The 22503-nt window shown below is 49.4% G+C and overlaps 1 protein-coding gene across 1 annotated transcript; it reads right to left on the bottom strand.

Moving 5' to 3' along the window:
• Positions 1–11121: 11121 nt before the first annotated feature.
• On the bottom strand, positions 11122–17782 carry BPIFA1 (BPI fold containing family A member 1). The gene is made up of 9 exons (XM_004746624.3): positions 17634–17782; positions 15944–16136; positions 15633–15792; positions 14151–14258; positions 13848–13997; positions 12873–12957; positions 12207–12270; positions 11760–11834; positions 11122–11321 (listed from the first exon to the last, which is right to left on the bottom strand). The coding sequence occupies exons 2-8, from the start codon at positions 16122–16124 to the stop codon at positions 11794–11796; spliced, it is 789 nt and encodes a 262-aa protein (XP_004746681.1). The 5' UTR covers positions 16125–16136; positions 17634–17782; the 3' UTR covers positions 11122–11321; positions 11760–11793.
• Between the last annotated feature and the right edge of the window lie 4721 nt (positions 17783–22503).

Raw genomic sequence — 22503 nt, 5'->3', positions numbered from 1 at the left:
CCAAGTTCAACACAACAAGATCAAAGTGGGGTGTGCTGGTGGGGAAGTGGGTGTCACATTGCCCTGACCCCAAGATTGGCTCTTTGGGTCTGTCTCCAGAAAGGTTGATGATCACATCACTGAGGAACTGGGGGCTAGAAGGGTCTGAGGATTGCAGTGGAACTGACTAGTCAGAACAGACAGGCCCAGACTGAGGGGTATCTTCTGTCTCTGCCCCGATTATCACAGCCCATAAGGAACCATGCACACACAGAAAGAAGCAGAAAAACATTAAGTACGATAGGGATATTACTTTCTTTCTTTCTTTCTTTCTTTCTTTTTTTTAAAGAGAGAGAGGGTGTGAGCAGAGAGGGAGCATCAGAAGGAGAGGGAGAGAGAGAATCTTAATCAGGTTCCATGCCCAGTGTAGAGCCTGACGTGGGGCTCAGTCCCACAACCCTGAGATCATGACCTGAGCTGAAATCAAGAGTTGAACGCATAACCAACTGAGCCATGCAGGGGCCCCAGTAGGAATATTCCTTTTGATAAGATTGTTAATATTGCTCAACAGATGTGGCACCAACCTTTAGCCAGAGAACTCTCTGGAACCATTAAAGAGATCCTGGGGACTTCCCACTCTGTGGGCTGCAGTGGAAAACATTTCAACATAGAAAGAAAAGCACAGATCTTAAGTGTCCGTTTACTGAGATTTGACAAATACATATACTCATATAACGCAAACTCCTATCTTGATACAGAATTTCATCATCACCCCAAAAGTTTCCCTTATGCCCTGTACTCAATTCCCCCTCAGCCCCCATGGGGGTAGGTCCTGATTTTTTTTTTTTTAACCACCTTAGCTTACTTTTGTCTTTATGTAAATGGAACATACAGCCTGTCCTCTACTGTGTCTCACTCAGCCTATTGTTTCTGCTGTGTACCCGCCCGTTGTAGCCATTGGGGTGCCATTCCTGTTTACGGGTGCACAAGACTGCGTGAGTGGGCCACCTGTTTTTTCCTTCCCCTTCCTGTTCAGCTGTTCCCAGTTCAGGATTATTGTGAATACAGTTTCTATGGGACATTTTTTTCACATTTTGAAAATGAAAATAGAGTTAACATAGCATGTCACTTTCAGGTGTACAACATAGTGATTCACCATTTTACATTATACAATGCTCACCGCAAGGGTAGTTATCATCTCTCACTGTACAAGATTATTGACGACATTCCTTTTGCTGTATCTTTTATCACCATGACTTATTTATTTTATAGCTGTTAAGTTTGTCCCTTTTAATCTCCTTTACTTATTTTGCTTTTTGCTTATCTCTACTTCCTGGGGCCCAGGAAGGGAGCGGGGACACCCACTGGGCACCTCGCTTGAAGTCACTCACGTGGATAAAGTTCCTGTGCTAACATTTACTCACTTAGTCACCCAGTCTCCAGGGGAGGGGAAAGGTAAACCAGCAGATTCACCTGAAGGTGGGGGCATCACTGAACGGGAAAGGGATGTTCAGGGTGCACACCCCCACCCTCCCCGCACCTGCTTCCCACCCTGCTTCTCAGTACATTTGAGCAAAGTTTGCAGCATTTTTTGCTTCTGGGAGAGGCTACTCCAGAGTTTCCTTGCACAGAGGGCCTGGCTTCTGGCCTCTTTCCACTCATTCTTCACCTCCCCCTCTTGCCTCCTGGGTCCCCCAACCAGTGGTGTCTCTGGCCTCCCTTTTGTCCCCTGCATGGCCTGGCCTCATGTCTGGCCCCATCACTTTTTGCCTGGGGCAGTTGCAGCAGCCTCCTCACTGGCTTCTCCGGGTTCGGCCTGGCCCCCTCGAATTTTCTGTCTGCAAGGTAGCCATAGCCAGACCCATCTTCCCTCCCTGTATCATCAGTATCATTTTACATTTCTGCCTGCAGCGTGTGAGAGTTCTGGTTGCTCCGCTCTGACACTAACACATGGTGTTGTTGGTCCTTTTACTTTTAGTCTTTCTGGGGAGTGTGTTGATGCCATCTTTTCGTAAAGCATGTCACTAGCTGGGTACGGCTCTTGGGAGAAAGGCCTGCACTCAGCCTGGGCTCTGAGTCCTCCGAGGTCCAGCCCCTCTCGGTCCAGCCTCCCCTTTCGTTTTGCTCCTACGTTCACCTGAGCGCGTGCTTTTCCTGCATGTAGCAGGTCTGTTCCTTTATCTCTGCTACATGGCTGGCTCTTCAGCCTAGAATGTGCTCCTGCCCTTGCTCATCTGATGACTTCCTGGTGGTCTTTTTAGACTTGCCACAGGTGACCTTCCTGGACATCTCACTTACAGGAAGTCATTTCCTCCCTCGTGCAATGAAGGTCCTTTCCAGCTGTTTTCCCTGCCCCTCTGATCACTGTGTTCTGTAATGGCCTCATACTCTAGACTAGGAACCCCCCGGAGAGAGGACACCCTTCTAACTCTTTCCTGTGTTTCCAGCATCCCACGCAGAGGCTGCATGCACGAGTGGCTCAGGATGCACTTGACAAGTGTAGAGGCAGCAACGGCAGGGGGCAGAGCTGCTGACAGCGCATGCTCGCTGGACCCCGGGTGCAGCACAGCAGCTCCTTCATTTCATCCTTACCGCAGCCTCATGAGGGAGAGAGAGGACCATCCCTGTGATGCAGGCGAGAAAACCCAGGCCTAGGGAGGCCCGCAGGCTTGCCCCAGGAAACAGCTGGGCTAGGAGGTGTCAGACCTCGGACGGGTCTGGGCATCTTCTTACCACTCAGGCATTGGCTCACATGGCCCCTCCTCTGGGCCTTCTTGCATTTTCTTCCTTCTCTCTGCACACACAGCGCCAGCTCTCTCCATTCAGTGATCCTTTTTACTTACTCATTTATGCGCTGATTGTCTGTCCCCCGCCCTGGACTGTGAGCTCCTGGGAACCACAACTTTGTCACCTCCACTATGTCCCCCCAGCACACTGCCACACTGAGGGGAAGACAGTGGGGACTCCAGAGTGGATCAATGGACGCGCTCAGGTATACCTCTACTCTTTAAAAAAAAAAAAATTTAAGAAACAGATGTGAAAAAAGATACATGGATACACTTCAAGATTTGTGCATTTCATGCTATATAACTTTTATCTTAAATTAAAAAACATAAGCTGTTTGAACTCTAACTGTTGAACTCTAGTTAATGCAATGAAGCCTGAAGCGCTGAAAGATAAAGTGAACTGCTATCTGCAGTTTGCTTTGAAATGCATCAAAAATAAGATGCTTGGATGGATGGAAGGATGGACAGACTGACAGGTGATAGGACAAGCATAGCGAACTGTTAATTATTGAAAGTGGTAGACATGTAGGTGCTTATGCAATTATTTCAAATGTCAAACGTTTGAATTTTTTTTTAAATTAATTTTTTATTTTTTATAAACATATATTTTTATCCCCAGGGGTACAGGTCTGTGAATCACCAGGTTTACACACTTCACAGCACTCACCAAAGCACATACCCTCCCTAGTGTCCATAATCCCACCCCCTTCTCCCAAACCCCCTCCCCCCAGCAACCCTCAGTTTGTTTTGTGAGATTAAGAGTCACTTATGGGATTGGGAGGGAGACAAACGTTTGAATTTTTTTACGGTAATGAAATGTTGAGGGAAAAGTTGTACATGAACAGGGTAATATTCCACCAGCACAGAAGGATATGGAGTAAAGCACAGATACATACTCTCCTTGCCCTCAACCCAGTCTACTGTCTGGAGCTTTAATCACTGTAAATGCTTCCTTGTCTGTCCTTCCAGAAAGAATGTCTCCTTTCACAATAATCGCAGAAGGATCAAATCATATTGTGTTTTGCACTGTCATTCTAAGTGCTCTCCACCCCGGCACGGGGCTCCAGGATTTTGGGTGGTCACTCTTATGGGCTGAATTGTGTTCCTCCTAAATTCATATGTTGAAACTCTCACCTCGAAGATCTCAGACTGTGACTGTATTTGGAGGTCGTACCTTTAGAGAGGTGATTGATTAAGTTAGAATGAAGCCATTGTGTGGCCCTGACCCCATCTGACTGGTGTCCTTAGTGACAGATGTGGTTAGGACACACAGAGAGGTATCAGGGGCACAAGTGCACAGAGGACGTCCATGTGAAGCAGCTGTTAGAAGGCAAGTGTCTCCGAGCCAAGGGGAGAGGCATTGGGGTAACCAGTCCTGCCTGCACCTTGATCTTGGACTTCTGGCCTCCAGAACCCTGAAGAAGTGAATTTTGTGGTTTAGGCCACCAAGTCTGTCCTATTTTGTTATGGTTGCCCTAGCAGACTGAGGTAGTCATCACTCAGGGAAACTCACCATACAAACCAGAGGACCTGATGTTGCCACTGCCTCTCTGAGGCCTCGATGGACGCTCATAGTCCCCCTCCTCTACCATCCATTCAAAATTGCCCTGATCTTCCGTGATTCCACTGGTTTAAGTGGCTGGCTGGTCCCCTGAATGGACGCTCCCATGCCTAGGCTCAGGGTTGGTTCTTGTTGTTAAAAGGCCAATACGTTCAGTGACAGTTAACTAGATCCACCTCGCTGTCCCCAATCTTGAAATCTTATTCTTCCAGATCCCTGACTAAGCTATTAAGTCATTTGCCTCAGCTGAGACTATAATTATTGGGTTTTCTCTTTTCTCAAAGTAGATGACTGCGTGTGTAGCCTGCAGCTTAGCCCTCTGAAGATGTCCCTCTCGTCGCTCTTCCAAGGTCATCCCTGAGTGGGGCTGTTCTGAGCTCCGGCTTTTCTCTCCTCCACCTGTGGGTCATGGGGAATGCCTTATGGCCAGGGGTGTGAACTGAGGGAGAGGTGTTGGTGTAATGTGAGGAGGTGACACAGGTGAAGTGAGTCATGAAGTTTCCTTGGGCCCGCTGGATCTTCGTAAGCCCAAACTAGATGTACTGTGTCTGTCTGATGATGGATGGCTGTTGGTTCTGCCTGACTCTGTGACTTTGTGGATAATGTGCCGAGGGCATGGTAAGTTCTGGTCTCACAGTAAGATGATGCCTTGTGGTCAGTTGCCTCCTTTCTACCTGGGCTCAGGAACATGTCAGGAGTTGTTTTTCTCATAGTATACAGATCGCTGCTAAAGAAGGCATGGCCTTGACCCTGAATTCTAGCAGTCTTCTCTGTGACTCACTTACTGAGGTTGGTCGGAAACTCCACGTGGTATCTTCATCTATCGCAGATACTTCTAGGACGATGAGGTCTGTCGATCACAGGGCTCCAGCAGTAGCGCTGCTGAGACCACAGCCTGGAGCCGTTGCAGAGCCCTTTTGTTGCTCCAGACCCTGCTCAAAGCTAGCACAAAGTAGGTGCCTGGTCAGTTCCCCGCTGTGGTGGAGTGAAGTATGGGGCAGGAGCTGTACATGCCTGGAGGGTATTTGTAGGACATATACCTATAAGGCAGGGTTGTCAGAAAAAATACAGGAAGCCATTTAATTATTTTGGACAGAGAAAATACAAGTTTATTTAAGTTTGAATTTTAGATGAATAGTTTTTTAGTTTAAATACATTTCTTGCAATGTTTGGGATTTGCTTATAAAAATAATTCAGGGGTGCCTGGGTGGCTCAGTGGGTTAAAGCTCAGGTCATGGTCTCAGTGTCCTGGGATCAAGCCCCGCATCGGGCTTTCTGCTCAGCAGGGAGCCTGCTTCCCCTTCTCTCTCTGCCTGCCTCTCTGCCTACTTGTGATCTCTGTCTGTCAAATAAATAAATAAAATCTTAAAAAAAATAATTATTTGTTTATCTGAAATTCAAGCTTAACTGGATGTCTAGTGTATTTTTATTGGTAAATCTGGCAATTAGGGACCACACATTCAATAGCATAGGAAGGTTTGGTGTGACAGGGTTGGGGGAAATGGTGAATGCATTCACAGTCGCGCTCAGTTGGAGGAAAAATCAACCAGCATTTGAAGGAATTTAAAGTAAAAATGAAAAACAAAGTACCAGATTTGGCTGGAGACTTGTGAATTTGCAGCCCCTGGCAAAGGACCTGGGCTCTAGAGTTTGACTTCTGGGATTCAAATCTTGGATCCACTGGCCATAAGCTCTATGATCTTGAGCCTTAGAGGTTTCATCTCTGTGAGGATTAAATAAGATGTTGCGTTGAAAGGGTTTAGCAAGGTGCTGAGTAAATGTTATAGCTTCAAGGTGACTGCTGGCTTGCCTTGCAGCAGCGCCTCCTAGTGGTCACAGGACGTGTGTGAGCGCCGGCGGAAGGCTAGGATCCTGGGGACTTCTGGGGATCCAGCAGCCAGGCTAGTTGGGGGCTGCAGGACGGGTCCCCAAGCTCCCTAGATTCCAGTCACTCACATTTCACCTCTACACCTTCTGCCGCATATGAGCCACCATTACCTTTATTTAATGTCCTACTTTAAATTTTCTCCCTACAATGGACGTTGGGGAGGGTATGTGCTATGGTGAGTGCTGTGAAGTGTGTAAACCTGGTGATTCACAGACCTGTACCCCTGGGGATAAAAATACATTATATGTTTATAAAAAAATTAAAAAATTAAAAAAAATTGTCTCCCTACAAATTCTTTGATGCTTCTTTAGCGAAGGGGCTACTTCTTCTTCCTAAGGGCTGTAGGCGAATTTATCTAGAGATGAGACAGAGCCTCAGAACTAGACAGCCTGAGTTTGAATCCTGGCTCCACGCTTACCAGCTGTGTGTCCTTGGGCAGGTGACTCCATCTCTGTGTCTCAGGCTTTGCATCTGTGAAGTTTGGCAATAACAACACAGCCCTCCAGGGCTATTGGATTAATGAAATTAATCTACAACGAATGCTTAGAGCTGAGCCTGGCACAGAGTTGGGGCTCAACATGAGTCCGCTGTTGCTCTTTCCGTCTCTCCTTGCAATGCCTGTGGGGGCCGTGAGATCGTGCTGGGGAGCGGAGTGCTGTGTGGGAGGAGGAGGTAGATGGGGACCCGAGTGATGGCTCCGCTGATCTCCCTTCTGTGGGTCTGGCTGCCTTGTTCCTGCCCCAGCCCCACCTGACCTAGCTGGTGACTTCAGGGATTTTATTCAGCTTCTCTGTGCCTCTGCCAGTGGAAGCCAGTCATGACCGTACCTCCCTCAAAGGGCTGTGTGGAGGGTTAAAGAAGTGACTTCAAGTAAAGCTGCAGTTGCAGAGAATACGAGCCTGGGCTTCACCCTGAGCCTTCCTGAGTTTCTGACCCACGGGAACCACAGAACATCATGAAATGAGTACTGCTATTTAAGCCACTTAATCTTGGGGTGTAACCGACACAGATATAGTAGCAAGAACATGAACGTGAGAGGACCCCTTCAGACTATATTTTGTGACAGAGAGCAGGGGCAAGGCTGATTGTATTCCATCGTCCATCCCAAGTGAGCTCACATTGCCTCCTAAGTGGTTATCTGATGAGGGCTGAGAAGAACACATTTTCCAGATAAATAACTACATACCGAGCACCAGAGGCTGCATTCCACTGTTCTAGTAAAGCTGCTGTGACCAGGAGGGCACTTGGTCAAGTTACTGATAGCCTACCTCATCTGCCATAAGCCATCGTGTTTGGCAGATTGGAGAGTTGAGGCAGAGGGAGGAAGCTTCCTCTACTTGTCTTTCCTGTGGAATGAAACTAAAAGCCTGGACATAGTGAATGGGGGAGGAGGCCTCTCTGAGGAGTCTGAACAATGGATGGTGGCAGGTGGACAGTGGAAGGAAGTCATCACTGAAAGAATGAGTGATCCACAGGTGTGTCCCCTGGGTGTTTATTCCTCCCATATCTTTCATCCTAGACTCAAAGGCAGTGTGAAGCATGGAACTATGCTCAGGTGTGAATACAAAAAGCTCCAAGAGAAGTCCTCTCTTTCTGATCCAAGAAGCAGGAACTGGGGCCCCTAAGAGTAAAGACAGTAGCAGAAATCCCCTGTTGAAAAACATAGCCTGCAGAAGGCAGGTTAGAACTTGAACCTAACTGGCTTAGCCTGAATCTAACTGGGTCATTTGCACACTAAACAACTGCCCCCCCGCCACCGCCGCCACATTCTCTGTAGGGTTTAAGCAAGATCCATAGTCTCATAACAACAGTAAAAGTGTCTGGTGCAACAACACGTTGGAGATGGATCCAGTCTGAGTAAGGGGAAGAAGAACAGCTGAAAGAAGTGAACAGGAACCAGTGGGTCTATAATGAGAAATCTACATCCATGCCGTGAGAGTCTCAGAATGAGAGGAGAATTATGTGGGAAATAAATTTGAAGGAATAGTGGTTGACAACTTTCAACCAAGTCCCACTTTCCAGATGGCGCTCTGGGGGCTCATCCTCCAGGGAAACAAATATAACTGGTGAAAACTATAAAAAAAAAAAACACCAGACTTCCCATTTCAGCACCAACATGTAAAGAGCTTGGAGGTTGTCACTCCCATCCTCATAACAAGAAAAGAGCTTGACAGGGACAATCAGCAACTCTCTTAGGCCTATTCGAGAACTGAGGTTGTAGGGCAAACTGCCATCTGCAGGTCTGGAGAGATAGGTGAACACATAGAATTACAGCCAAGCTCAGCTTACCGGAAGCAGGGGCTGCTGGGTAGGAACACCTAAAGTGTAATTATGACAAATTGCCGAAGCGTGAGTTTAGACTGGCTGGAGAGTTAGAAACTCCCAGTCTTAAGATCTATCATTTTGACAAATGTCCTTGGGGAAGAGGCTGTTTCTGCTGGGTAAACTCTGAGTCCAAAGTCAGGACAGCCTGGAGAGTAAGATTTTCCAGGAAACTAACAAGCAGATCAAATCACGACAGTATTCTGGGAATGAGGCTCTGAAGTTGTTCCAGTACTCTTTTGCCTGTCTCCAGAGGCTTCCAGGCTACTGATTTTCACTAAGACTGTGGGCTTTGGGTTTTCAAGTCTTCTGTGGAGAGTGGGAGATGGGACTAAGGTAAACTAAAACACCACAAAGCTCACTGTCCTTACCAAGATTCAGCAGTTTTTACTGAATAAGCACTCCCCAGATTGTTGCAAGCCTTTGGTGAATTTCGAGAGTTCTGGAAAAGCTGTTTCTTTTTTTTTAAAGATTTTATATATTTATTTGACAGAGAGAAATTACAAGTAGATGGAGAGGCAGGCAGAGAGAGAGAGGGGGAAGCAGGCTTCCTGCTGAGCAGAGAGCCCGATGTGGGACTCGATCCCAGGACCCTGAGATCATGACCTGAGCCGAAGGCAGCGGCTTAACCCACTGAGCCACCCAGGCGCCCCTGGAAAAGCTGTTTCTAACAGTTTTGGCGGGGGGTGGGATGGGGTGTTGTAGTTTTCTCATTGCTTTCCTGTAGGAGAGAATTTTCAGAGGTCTTTCATGTGCTGCTATCACTGACATCCTTCTAGAAAGTTTTTAAAACATGAAAATGTTGTCACTAGTTAAAAGCCATGAGTGTGTTCTGATTGACCTGGCTTCCTGTCAGACTATTTTGTATTTAGGTTAGTTAGTTAGAAATTGAAGTTGTTGGCAGAGGGGAAAGACCCCTCTTAGGCTATAGGAAGAAGTTGAGGGGAGCAGTGGGAAAATAGTTTTCAGAGACGGGCAGCGGATGTGTGTCCCAACAGGAAGGCAGTTTGGTGCCGCGGTCAGAGGGCAGTAGGACCTGGGCTGACAGTATGAGGCATGTGTGCCCTATCCCTATTCAGCTTGATTCTTGGACCTCAGCCAAGGGGGATGCTCAGTATTGACCTAATGCCTGGCCTAAGTCCCAAGAAAGGACTTGAGAGTAACTCATGCCTAGACTCTGTTCAAACCCAGTCATGTCCTAATTGTTAGTTTCCAGTCTGGAAGGCCCTTCTGTGCTTCAGGTCACCGACTAAGTAGACAGACATTCACAATGACCATTCAGCTGCTTATGAAATATAACTATTCATCCTGAGCCCAAAGATATTCCACTTCTGTGAACGTGGAAGATGCTTCCTTCCCTCCCTCTCACCAGAGCACAGGTGCTGGTTTCCTTCAATAAACCTCCCAGTTCTGAATTGTAGGACTGTCTTCCCACAATGCCAGGTTGGCCAGTGACCACAGGAGGTGGGACAGTGGTCAGTCTGGACATGATGAGAGATGTTTGATGGGGGTTGAGAAACACCAGCCTGAATCTGCTCATTCTCACAAGGTCAGTGGGTACTCCCAGAGCACAAGGGACAAGGTTTTCTGTGATGTCGGGGATGTTTCAGTCCTTGATTTGTCTTTTTGTCATACTGTAACTTGTGCAAATCATTCACATATATATGTCAAGGCCTCAGTGCTCTCATCTGTGGAGTGAAATGGTGGGGCTAGTCTTTTAAGGGCCTCAAACAATGATAGCATATTTAGTTTTTTATTTGAGGGGACAACCTCTCCCAGTTTGGGTAGCTCTGCTCTTTATTCTTGTCTCCAATTTTTCATAAATCTTATTTGCATTCAGTCTCAACTTCCTTTCATCCCTTTGTCTCCCCCCAAAATCAGGCATCTTCCTCCAAAAATAGGACTCTCACCCCTGGCACCAATAACCTTATTATATGCTTCTCCAGCGACCCTTCTCTATGTCTACTCTTATGTCTTGGACCCATTTGTCCTTCCTCCTACACTTCCTGTTTGTCATCTTTCTCATCCTCTTGCTGAGAAAACAGAAAAGAAGTCAGTATGGCTGGATGCCAGTGAGCCAAAGAGGAGTATCAGATGACCTCTGTATCCATCAGATTCCTGGATGTCTCCCCTGGGGCTCCCAGGCACTTCTACGCAGCATGGCCACAGCTGAAGCCATCATCTTCCTGCCAGGGTTAGCTCATCCTCCCACATCCCCAGTTGCCTTGAGGCTCCCCAACCTGCGACATGGATAGCAACCCACACCTCACCTGCTCCCTCACCCACGCCCAGGCCTACTCCTGAACATCTCTCAGATCTGCCATTTCACTCCTTGTGTGGTGGACTTCATGTCATCATCTCTGCCTGAAAGGTCACATCTACCCCCAACCCCTTGTCCACCCCTCCTAGGCACCCCAGAGCAGTCCGAAATGCCTGCTCATCTGAATATCTCCTCGTCCAGCTTAAGACCATAAGGTTCTACAGTGTAAGGTCCGAACTCGGTTCGCTGGCCCCAGCCACCCAGGCCAGGGCTCTTTCCAAAATATTAGCCCTTGAATGATGGTGAAGAATGACAGGGCCCCCAGTGCAGAGAAAGAGCAACTTTATTTGGTGAGGAACGTGGGCTGCAACACATGCCTGGTGTGAGGGCGGAAGAGTAGTTTCCTTGGAGAGAAGGCTGCTCTGGTCCCCAAATAGTGGCCGTGTCACTGTCCAGGACGTGGGTCTGCCTCCTGTGAGCCCTCTTAGTAGCTGAGGAGAGTGGATTGAGCAGCAGGAAATGGTTCTGTTGGGAGAAGCCCCGATCCGAATGGAGACTTGAGGTCACTGACTCTTGTTGGTATTGGCCCATCATCAAGCCTGCCCTCCAGAGGAAGGTGAGGGGGCTGAGACCTCAGGCTAGGGGAAGGGGCTTGTTTCAGCCCCAAGGGGACCCCAGGCCTGGGCCAGGGAGCTCCTTGTGCATATGTTTGAGTGTGTGTGTGTGTGTGTGTGTGTGTGTGTGTATGTGTGTATGTGTCCACAGTCATGTGTGTTCTCTTTGTAGCTATGTGGGGTGCTGCCTGGGTCTCCACCTCTGTCAGCATGTCCATAGACTTCTCCATGTGTCTCTCTGTGTCTGTCTGTGTGGCTGTTAATCTCTCTCTTCAGATGTCACTGTCCCAAGCCCTCTGCTGCCTCCTGCCAGGAGGAGAGCACCCAAATCCTGGGGAACAGCACTCACCAGTTCAACAGAGGCTGGGGCCCTCCTGGAAGGCTTAGACCTTGATGACAAATTCCAGCCCATGGATCAGTAAGTCTGGAAGGTGCAGACCAGAGTGGTGATCTCAGGGTGCAGGAGTTGAGGGATGTCCCACACTTCTCCTGAGCTGGGGGCGGGGGAATGGGAACTCGGGTGGTCCAACCAAGCTTAGGTGAAGCTTGGCAGGGGCAGGACCTCCTTCCACCAGCCAGGTCTGCTGCTCTCAGTGTCAGGGCTGATGCTGCGAGGGGGAAGGCAGGGCCCAGCCCTCAACATTATCTGGATAATTCAAGGCAAAAAAGAGCCCCGAAATGGGGAGAGCTGAGACTCGAAGGATCTCGTTCTCTCCCACAGTGTGCAGGGACAGAGTTCCTTGGGGGAAATCACTGCTTCTGGAAAGGGAGTGAGGCCTCGGGATAGGGGACTTACCAGCAATGGAATGCACCAAGGTGACATCCAGCTGACTAAGAACCTTGTTGACCAGAGGGCACACCTGAGCCAGAGGCAGAGAGAGGCATTGGGCAAAATGGTACCTGGAGGGTGGCTCTAGGAGCGGCAACCCCAGGATAGATTCTTTGGGGGAGAGTTTCTGTCATTTTTCTGTGGCTGAGAATGTTTGGTTGGAAGCAGTGTCAAAGATGGACACTTATACATTCACACGGGTGGAAGAAGTGGAAGGCATGTATGCTCAGTACCCAATCTTACACGGAGCCAGTGTTCGCTGTGGGATGTGACGCTTGTTTCTAAATAGGGTGGGCTGCTCCGGGAGGGGTGTGTTTCTGGGTGTCGGAGGCACCCAAGCCTAGGCTGGAAGAGCGCCTGTCTACAGCCTTTTGGGAACTTCTGGGGGCTAGGGCCAAGCCATTTCAGCTGTAATGTGGCATGCACGGGGCCTGGCCCAGAGCAGGACCCAATGGAGGCATTTTGAAGGTTGGAAAGAAGAAACATGGGTAGATGAATCAGTGGACAGATGGACTGAGGGATGGAATATACATATCAAGCTGAGGGGTTCAGAAAGGCTAACTTTAGGGGCTTCTTTCAGCCTGAGAAGCGCTAAGACCCAAGGATCAGGAGCTGCCATGTTTACCCACTCACCTCGCCCTGTACTAGCTCAGGAAGGACTTGGTTCAAGATGCTGCTGATACCGTTGACAAGGCCTTGAATAGGGAGGGGAGCAAATCTGAAAGAGAAAATCCAGGGGGCGGTGCAGAAGCCTGGAGTTGATGTGGAGAGGCCTTCAGAGGGGCCGCTGTGCCCACATTGGTCTCAGTGCTAAGTGACTGAAATAGGGCCTTGTCTACCCACACCCTTGTGCAGGCGAACCGGAAGGGGCCTGTCCAAAGGGAGTGGCGCCCTACACAGCAGTGCCCACCGTGGGTATACGTAGCATAAACGCTTAGTTCCAGTATACAGTGGGTATTCAGGGAGACTTTGTAGAATCTATAAATGGATGAACAATGCTTGGTATGTAGTCGTCATGAGGACTTGAGATGATCTGCGTGAAACACAATATATGTGTTTAGGAAACGTTAACCATGGTGGGAGGACTCTGATGTCTCCTGTGTGACTTGTTCTGCCCTGTGACAGGCTAACCGAAATAAGGAATCCAGGGAGGCTGCCGAGCTATTTTCCCTCATACTGGGACAGAGGACTTTCCAAACTATTTATCCTAGCGGATTCACTCAAGAACCGCAGCGTAGCTCCATATTACAGGTATCTGAGAGAGCTGAGACTCTCGCTGGGGAAGCCCTGTCCAAGTTCACACAAGAACCGCTCCACCTTTCCACATGCCCCTCTGGTCGCTGGGCTTGATCTCAGATTTTTTTATGGCCTAAGAGCGCAAAATTGGTCAGCCAGGCTAAGAAGAGATGAGTGGCTATCCATCCATCCATCCATCGATCCATCCATCCATCGATCCATCCATCCATCCATCTTCCCTCCCTCCTATTCATCTTCCCACCCTTCCGTCCTCCTACTCATGTATACGCCCATCATTCCATCTTCCCAGCAGCCATCCATCCTCCCGCTGATACTGTTTCCGGGCAGGAGAAGCCAGCCCTCTGGTCTCACCCATTAAGCAAGGAGATTTGCAGGCTCCCGGGGGAGTGAGTACAGTCACCAAGAACCAGGTGAATCTTCCCCTCTTCGTTTTTCACAGCTAGCACTTGTGCAGTGATGTTTAGTTTCACAGCCAGCTTTAACAGTTGTATGGCCAGGGGCCTGCAGAGGAGAGTTTGCTGTGTCTGCATCTGAGCTGAAGGCTCATGTCTGTCAGACTCCTGCGCCGCCCCACCCCCCTGCCCCCTGGCTACCCACGGTCCCCTGGGTCTCCTCTGGTGAGCCACCCCCCCATCCCCGTTGGGGCCCACTCACGTGTTCACATTGAGGGTTAGGCCCAGAGGGATGGTGACATAGAGACGATGACCATCCGGGCTCTGCACAAGGCCTAGTTCCAGCAGCTGGGGATTAGTGATCTTCATACTGTCCGCAGAGCAACATTGGAGGGAGGAATAGTAGTTCCTTCAGCCCCAAACCTAGAAACCACCTTTAACCCAAGCGTACTTACTCATCCCAGAGGAGGAGCTACCCATGAGGTGGGGAGGGGGGGACAGGAAGGGCATCTTGTGGCAACAAACAGCAGTGCTTCCCAGCCTCTGCACCAGGTCAGTTCCTGACACACCATGGCCCTCTCCTCATCTCAAGTCCCTGAGGTATTCCAAGATGGAGGCTGTGTCTGGCTTAAATTTGCATGCTGCATGCCAGCTCAGAGTCTTACCCAAAAGGGGCCTCCTCCATACTGGTTGACGTTGGGGAGGGATGAGCGGGTAGGCAGATGCATGGGAAAGTAACAGATTAGATGGATGGATGGATGGATGAGGTATGGGCAAGTGGATTAAGACATTTATGGGTAGGAATCCCTTATTCTTCCATAACTTTCGGAGGCCGGTCAGTCAACAATGGTTACCAAGGAGATTGAGGAGGAGGAGGAAGTGGGAGAGCATGGAGAGAAGACAGAAGCAAGCCTCTTCCATGAGCTGACCTCAGTGTGCCAGGTGATTACATTGCTTCCAGTCCTTTCCACAGTTTTTCTCTGTGGGTACCATGATCTCCATTTTACAGATGGAAAAACCAAACCCAGAGAGACCGAGTGCCCTGTGCCCTGTCACCCCACAGGTACATGGTCCATTTGGAAATCAAACTCAAGGCCATCTGTGTGTCATCAAGTCAGGGGCAAGCACCTGGGTGGGTGGGAGCCTTGGAAATGGCTTTGATACATCCTATCAAGGACCCAGGCTTTGCCAACTCCCTGGCATCAAGCTTCCCATTATTGCTACTTGTTTAGGAAGCTCTCAGGTGTCTCATGGGAAGCCCCATATCAGACTGAGAATGTCCTTGAAAAGAGTAGCTTACAGGTCTTTGCTTACATCAGAGACCACCTGTGCTCTCCACAGGTGAGAACAGAATTACCACGGTGCAGTGGAAAGGCCTTGGCTTTGGACTTAAGTAAATTAGAGTTTGGTCCCTGGTTCTGTGTTGCTCTAGTTGTATGAGCACAGGCACCTTTCTGTGCTTCAGCTTGCCATCTGTAAATTGGATATTATTAATTACACCTTAAAGGGTTGTCATGAAGATTATAGATGATGCTGGGGACCTAAGATAGGCTTCAGGATTGGGGGCAGTCACTGGTTTAGGAGGATTGGTGTTCCTTGCCAGGCTGTGGGAAGGGTCTCACACTGAGTCCTAACCTCTTGTTCAGACCACCCCTCTCCCTCCTCCAGGGCCACTGTGTGGGGCTCCCAGATCTCCATCGGAGGTTCTCTGGTGAGGTGGGGACCAAGGTCTATGACTACTCACTCAATGATTTTGTTCAGGAGGGGGACCACTGAAGTCACTTTCCCAAGCAGGCCCCCAAACAGGCCACCAGAAGTGCCTCCTCCAGTCTTCAGGACGTTCAAGAGTGGAAGGTTTTCAAGACTGCCCAACAGACCCTCAGAGAGCAGGCCAGTGCTGAGGGCTAAAAATGGGTGTAGGGGTGGATCCTTTGGGGTCAAATCTGATAATTCTGATAAAACCCCTCTCCCCCAGTCATCCCTGCCTCCCTTCCCACATTGAACAGTTGGACAGACACACACCCCTGAAAGAGGTTGTCACAGATTCTCACTTACCATCTGTTAAGCTTCCAGCAAGATCTGTGGGACTTAGGGCCTGGGCTGCAGTCCCCTCCAAAAGCAGGGTCGGGTCCACGGGCAAGGGCAGGGCTTCCAGGGGCAAGGGCAGGGTGTCCAGCAGGGCTGTGGTCTGGGCCAGCAGCCCACAGAAGACAATGAGGCCCCCAATTTGAAACATCTCTCTTGGTATCTGTGGACAGAATGGTGGGTCCAGCGTAGCACGGCTCTCAGAGAGGAATTCATCCACCATCTGCCCCTGACCTCCAGACTCCAGGGTGTGAATGGCAATAGCTGACGCTGGTCAGCATTTCCCCTGGGCAGGCATCATGGTGAGCACTCCATGCTCAGTAACTGATTTCGCTGTAACCGCCCCCTAAGATGTGGGCACTCATCACCTGCACTGCACAGATGAGAAAGGGCAGTCTAGGGAGTTTAGGGGACTTCCCCCAAGATTGTAAGCACACAGTAGGGATAGCATCTGAAGCTAGATCTGTCTGACCCGGAGGCCTCTGTTTAAATTAAGTCACCATCACATCTATTCTCCATTCATCTGGACTTGCTTGCAATGGCCTGAATCATTGCCGCTAGTTTTCACTCTTCAGACAAAGCAAATGAAAAGGCTGAGGGATGGAGCTGGCTGGCCATTTTCCCCATCAAGTCTTTTGGCCTGGGTCTAGCCTGTGATGGTTTGTGGAAGCCCTTTTAAATCACAGAATATTAGAGGTCAGATGGCCATAGCCACCAACTCATCCAGACCAATGCTGGAGAAATCCTGGGGCCATTCAAAGTCCTCATTGCATAAGGAGAATCAGGGAGCCAGAGAGGGGTAGTGACTTTCCCAAGGTCATACAGCAACTTGATGGCAGAGTTGTTGTTGCAGATAAGTCTCCGACCCCTCCAGACATGCACACTGTCTTTTCTATACCTTTCTCTTCTCCCTCAAACTAACCTGAACAAAATTTGGGGGCAACCTCTGACATCTGGCTGCCTTTTGCACTGTTCCCTCCCAGGTGTCACCAACCCTCTCCTAGGCCCATTTGGCAGCCAGCAAAGGTGCTGAAAGCTTCTTTGGGCAAAATTCCATCAACTGGCTGGTTCAACCAAAGCCCCACTGTCATTGCTGTGGCTGGCTGGAATCAAAAGGGCTTTTTGGTACAAAGAGCCAGTTGTGGCCTCCCTGGGAGGTAAACGTAGACTGTGTTCTCTGAATCTCCTTTCGGAAACAGATGTTTTGTGAGTGCAGTGGAAGCTAAGGACCCTCTCCCAGAAAAATGCGTCAAAATGTACAAAATGGGGTGGATTTTAGGAGGTTTGTGGATGATTGTCTGAATCCACAATCGCAACCTCAAGTTAAAACTCCCGCCATAGAGGCTGAGGTTTAGGGTAAGAAGAGCATGCTCACGAGAAAACCCTAACATGGGATCTTGGCAGTCTGCACCTGCAGCCACATGCTCCCCATCCCCATGAAATCCCCTTTTCTGCATTTCTACATTTAAACCTTATATCCACAGCAATGGTCTTTCAGGGAGGTGGAGTGAATGACCTTTCCCATTCCCCCAAAAATTCATCTGAAAAAGACCCTCAATGAGCGATCCTAAATGCTGCCAGCCAGTGCCCACCCCGAAGCAAGGAGCTCGGCAGCCCTATCGCCCAGGGCAGTGGAGCAGGCATGTGGAGCAGTTCTTACCCAGGCTTCTCAGAGGTCCTGGTGGGTCTCCTGCACACCTCCACCCTCTCCTGATTGCTTCTGCTGAGGAGCTAGCGTCTTTTATAGTGTGCAGATCAGGAAATGTGCGGTCGGGTGATGAGTTTCCAGAGAATTCAGAATTCTGTGATCTGGTGTCTTTCAGGGCTCTCCAAAGTAAATAATTGCCAATCACATTAGTAGGTGGGACAGTAAGCCACTTGATGGGCAAGTTAAACAGAGAAAAACTTGAGATGGGGATGTTACTCAAGACTTCATGGTTTCCTGAGCAGGGCTGAGGCGGGGGGCCCATGCTCCGAGGCGGCCTGGCAGATCATGTTTGGCATATGGGGAGAGGCGGCTCTCAGGAGCCTGGGAATGGGCCTCAGTCTCGTACTGAAGCTCTTTACTATCCCTGGTCCAGTTCTTTTTCTCCATTTGGAGGATTCTGGCTCCCAAGATTCAGACTGCCACTGACTTTCCTACATCGGGGGTCTCTTGCAGGACAGTCACTTGCAGGGGGCTGCCCATCCTCGTCAGAACCCTGGGCGGGAGGAAATGCTGAGCAGGACCCGGAGGCCCAGCAGGGTGAATGCCCAAAGTCGCAGGATGGGGCAGAGTCAGAACTTCTCATGTCGGACAATCACAGCGAAACAATGTCAACGGCCGACCCTTACGGAGCTCTTGCTGAATCCCGGCCCAGCTTTGCTTCCCGCAGATGGCATTCTCAGGAATCCTCCCGGCGGTGTGGGCTGGGAATGAGCACCCCTCTTTTACAAGAGGAAAACTGAGGCTTGTGGTGCAGGTAGGCACATCCAGGTGTGCACAGCAGGCCTGGGGCCAAGGCCAAGCCCTTCACACTGCATGTAAATCACTGTGCTGGGACGTGAAGACACCTTCCATACACTCATTGCCAATTTTGCTTTCCTGCATGTCATGATCCCATGAAATTTCACATTTATGCCCTGGAAAAGTCTGTGCAGGTTGCCAGGCCAGAAGGATGCTATGGCATCCTGGTCTCTACCTTTACCCTTCCTTCTTCCCTTCCCTAAGTGAAGTAATTAATGAGCCATTTGTCCCACTCTGGGGCCTTTGAATCCATTTTGCAGATGAAACCATTGAGACACAGAGAGGTCAAGGTCTTAGCCTGGAGAGAGCAGCTAAACCTAACACCTTATGAGTAAAAGCAGGAAGAGGAGCAGGAGGTGTGTATTTATTGAGCGCCTACTGCATGCCAGGTGCTCTTCCTACCTGAACCTCATCCTTGTCAGGAGGGGCTGCTGTTGTGGCCCCTCAAAGATCAGATGAGACGACTGAGGTTCAGAGAGGTGGACATCTTCCCAGGGATGCACAGGAAGTGAACGGTGGAGTCAGGACTCATTTCTGTGTCTTATGCCCATGTAATCAGTGAGCCAGGCTGCCCTCCCTCGTACCAGGCCCTCCCTGGAACTGCTTTCCTTCCTGGCAGAGCCTGGCTGGTGTCTCCAACGGGCTTGTACCATGGCTCTGAACTCACTTACCCATTGAAACACTCTCTAGACTCTTTCCACAGCTTGTTGTCGTCAGCCATCCTCAGGGGGGTCTGATTTTTTGTTCTCTTGGTACAACTCCAGTGCTACTATCTTTGTGGGGAAACTGAGGTCATTATGTCGAGGGACTGATTAAAGTTCATGCAGCTAATTTCTGGACAGCCGACAGCCACTGGTTTGAAGCCAGGAGGCTGCTCATGTATTATGGAACAGAGGGGATGGGTCAGGGGATGGCCAATCTGAATCGCCGTGATTCAGATCCCGTGACCCGGACAAGTAGCTCTAACCCCTTGAACTTCAGTTTCTTCATCTGCACAAGGGGAGGATGCTATCCACAGTCTGGGCTGTGGCGGGATGAGGTCTGGGGAGCAGGTGTGAATCTTGGTTCATAATCTTGTGTCTATGTTTTTCTTTCTCATGTATCTGTAGCTTAGTTACCATTTCAGATGCCAGTTTGCTGGGATGCAGAAGCTTCCCCGCTTTTCTCTGGGGTTTTAATTCTGTCCCAAGGGCTTCATTGGTATTAAGGCATCTAAAAGGAGGCTGCCCTTTCACTATTTTGGCTGGAAATGGAGAGACTTCCCCATGCCGTCTGGCCCCCTCTTTATTGCCAAGACAGTGTGCTTCCTTCCTGTCCAAAAGGCTCCCTTAGATTTAACATTTACTTCTTACTCCCTGTTTGACACTCAGAATTGTTCTGCTGTTTCTCAATTCCTTTGGGCCTCAGGCAGGACTGTGCGGGTCCACCCCAGCCCATCTCCCTGGACCTACCTAGACCCTCCAGTTAACATTCTCTCCCTGGGGTCTTAACACCTCTCATGGCTCTGGAAGGGGACATGGGCACAGGTGCCCTCCATTCATGAATCCAGCACACCGACTTGGGGTTTCTGATGTCCCTTCTCTCCTGCCAAGATTTGCCTGGGGAGTAGCAAGGGCACCGGACACTTTTCAGAACCCACTAGAACTATGTTCTCTTCAGTGTCTCTTGGACTTGCACACTCCCCCAGTCTGACATGGAGAATGTTCTAGTCTTGGAAGCAGGAAATCTTGCTTCAATTTATATAAATGCTAATTTATGCTCTGAGTTTTGAAATGAAAAAAACCCAGGCTTAAAAAAATAAAAAGATCTAGGAAAATTGGCTCCCCCCACTTTGATGTGTAGTTCTGTGACTCTTAATAAACATATAGTTTCACATAGCTGCCGTAATGATCAGGATATAGAAGGGCTCCGACACGCCCCACAGACCCCCACGCTGCCCTTTTATTGTCACACTCTCCCCCCACCCACTGGCAATCACTGATTTGTTCTCTGTCACTACCTGTTCCTTGAAGACCCAGGCCTTGGAAACCCATAAACCTTCTCCTCACTTCTGCCAGACTGGGCTTTCCTCAGAACTGCCTCTCCCACTGCCCTGAGGAGGGCAAGGGGTGTGGAGAATCCGGAGACGTGAAAGGTCATGCTGCTAACATTTCAGGACAATGTTTTCCACCTTGGTGACGTCGGTGCCTTCCCAAAGTGTTTCTCAGAAACTGGAGGTGGTGCCTTTTGCTTCTTACATCTCGGTGGGGTGCTGGGTCTGGGTTCTGTTGCCTAGGAGCAAGATCAGACTGAGGGGGATCTTCAGGAGGCCTTGGAAACCTCAGTGGTGGGGTGCCTGGGTGGCTCAGTTGGTTAGGTGCCTGCCTTCGGCTCAGGTCATGGTCCCAGGGTCCTGAGATTGAGCCCCACATTGGCTGAGGCAGGGGGGCGGTGGTGTCCCTGCTCAGCAGGAGCCTTCTCCCACTCCCCCCGCTTGTGTTCTTCCTTAAACACACAAATAAATAAATAAAAATCTTTAAAAAAAAAAAAAAAAGGAAACCCCAGTGGTTTTGTTGAGGGGCAGAGGCAAAAAGGGTTCACAGGGAGCTGGGTGCCCCAACTTTGATGAGAAAATATACTTTCTTTTAAATAATAAAAAACTAATAAAGAATTCAGGTAGAATTTGATGATTCATCAGTTGCCCACAACGTCCAGTGCTCATTCCATCACTTGCCCCCCGTTACTGCCCATCATCCGATTACCCCTTCCCCACCCGCCTCCCCTCCAGCAGCCCCCACTTTGTTTCCTAGAGTTCGGCATCTCTTATCATTTGTCTCCCTCTCTGTTTTCATCTTACTATATTTTTCCTTCCCTTCCCCTGTGTTCATCTGTTTTGTTTCTTACATTCCACATATGAGTGAAATCATGTGGTATTGGTCTTTCTCTGACTTACTTAATTCACTTAGCCTAGGATCCTCTAGCTCCATTCATGCCATTGCAATGGGCAAGACAGAAAAAATATATATGTATTTTTTTAAAATAAAGATTTTATTTATTTATTTTTCATAAATAAAAATTTTTCATAAAGAAAAAGAAAAATAATTTTTTCATAAAAAAAAAAAGAGAGCACAAGCAGAGGGAGCAGCAGGCAGAGAGAGAAGCCTGCTCCCCACTGAGCAGGGAGCCCAATGCAGGACTCGATTCCAGGACCCCGGGATCACGACCAGAGCTGAAGGCAGATGATTAACCAACTGAGCCACCCAGGCATCCCAAGAAAATGTGTTTTCTTAAGGAGAATTTGCTTAAGTCCCATTTACTACTGAGATGGATTTTCTACCTACATTTGTAGCTAATGATAGTAATAGTTTTTAAAAATGAGACCCTAGAGCCCTGTACCATTTCTCTACCATGCAGAACAACCCGGGGGCGGGGGGCGCTGAGGCTCAGAGAGGACAGTGACTGTCCCCGGGTCAGACCAACTAGAAAGAGGTGAAGTCAGACTGTCACCCTGGGCTGTCCAACTTCAGTGCTCCTAACTTTGTGAGTTTGTGGCACGTAATCTTCAGAAAGTTCCTGCTCATGTTCTCTGGAGCCTTCCCACCTCTGAGCCGTCAGACTGCCCTGAGTCCCACTCCTGGCTTGGATGAGGCCTCTGGGCAAGGTGCTTTTCCTTCTTGCAGCCTTGATTGCCTCCCCTACAATGTGGGGCTGATGGCACCCACCCCCAGGGCTGTGGAGAGGGCTAAGCAGGGGAAACAAAGGCAGCTTGCAGCCCAGTGCCTGGCGCAGAGTCAGTACTCCTTAACAGAAGGGCACAGAAGTTACAAGGCACAGACAGGTGGGGCCTGGAGCCAGCATTTGGGCACTTGGGGCTGAATTTCTCCTTAAATCCCTCATTATGGGATTATACCCCAGCCCCGGTATCATAATAAAAGCCCATTGTGCCACAAGCTTTGCTGGGAGAAAACATGATGAGTCTATGGCTCTATGACCCTCAAAACAAAAATAGAATCTGAGAAACCCAGGGAGGCCCCTTGAGGAAGGA

The sequence above is a fragment of the Mustela putorius genome, unplaced genomic scaffold, assembly GCF_011764305.1.
Source record: "Mustela putorius furo isolate JIRA1106 unplaced genomic scaffold, ASM1176430v1.1 tig00000743_pilon_pilon_pilon, whole genome shotgun sequence".
In the NCBI taxonomy this organism is placed as follows: Eukaryota; Metazoa; Chordata; class Mammalia; order Carnivora; family Mustelidae; genus Mustela; species Mustela putorius.
The sequence above is the reverse complement of the archived record's forward strand: the minus strand, read 5'-3'. Positions and strand labels throughout refer to the sequence as shown.

Bases quoted from the DNA above. Each gene is read 5' to 3' on its own strand.
- BPIFA1 (XM_004746624.3), bottom strand. From the start codon at position 16,124: ATGTTTCAAATTGGGGGCCTCATTGTCTTCTGTGGGCTGCTGGCCCAG. The intron at 15,793-15,943 runs GTAAGTGAGAAT...ACCCATTTTTAG, and splicing joins TGCTGGAAGCTTAACAGATG to CCCTCAGCACTGGCCTGCTC. The intron at 14,259-15,632 runs GTGAGTAGTCAT...CTCTGCGGACAG, and splicing joins CTCCTGAACAAAATCATTGA to TATGAAGATCACTAATCCCC.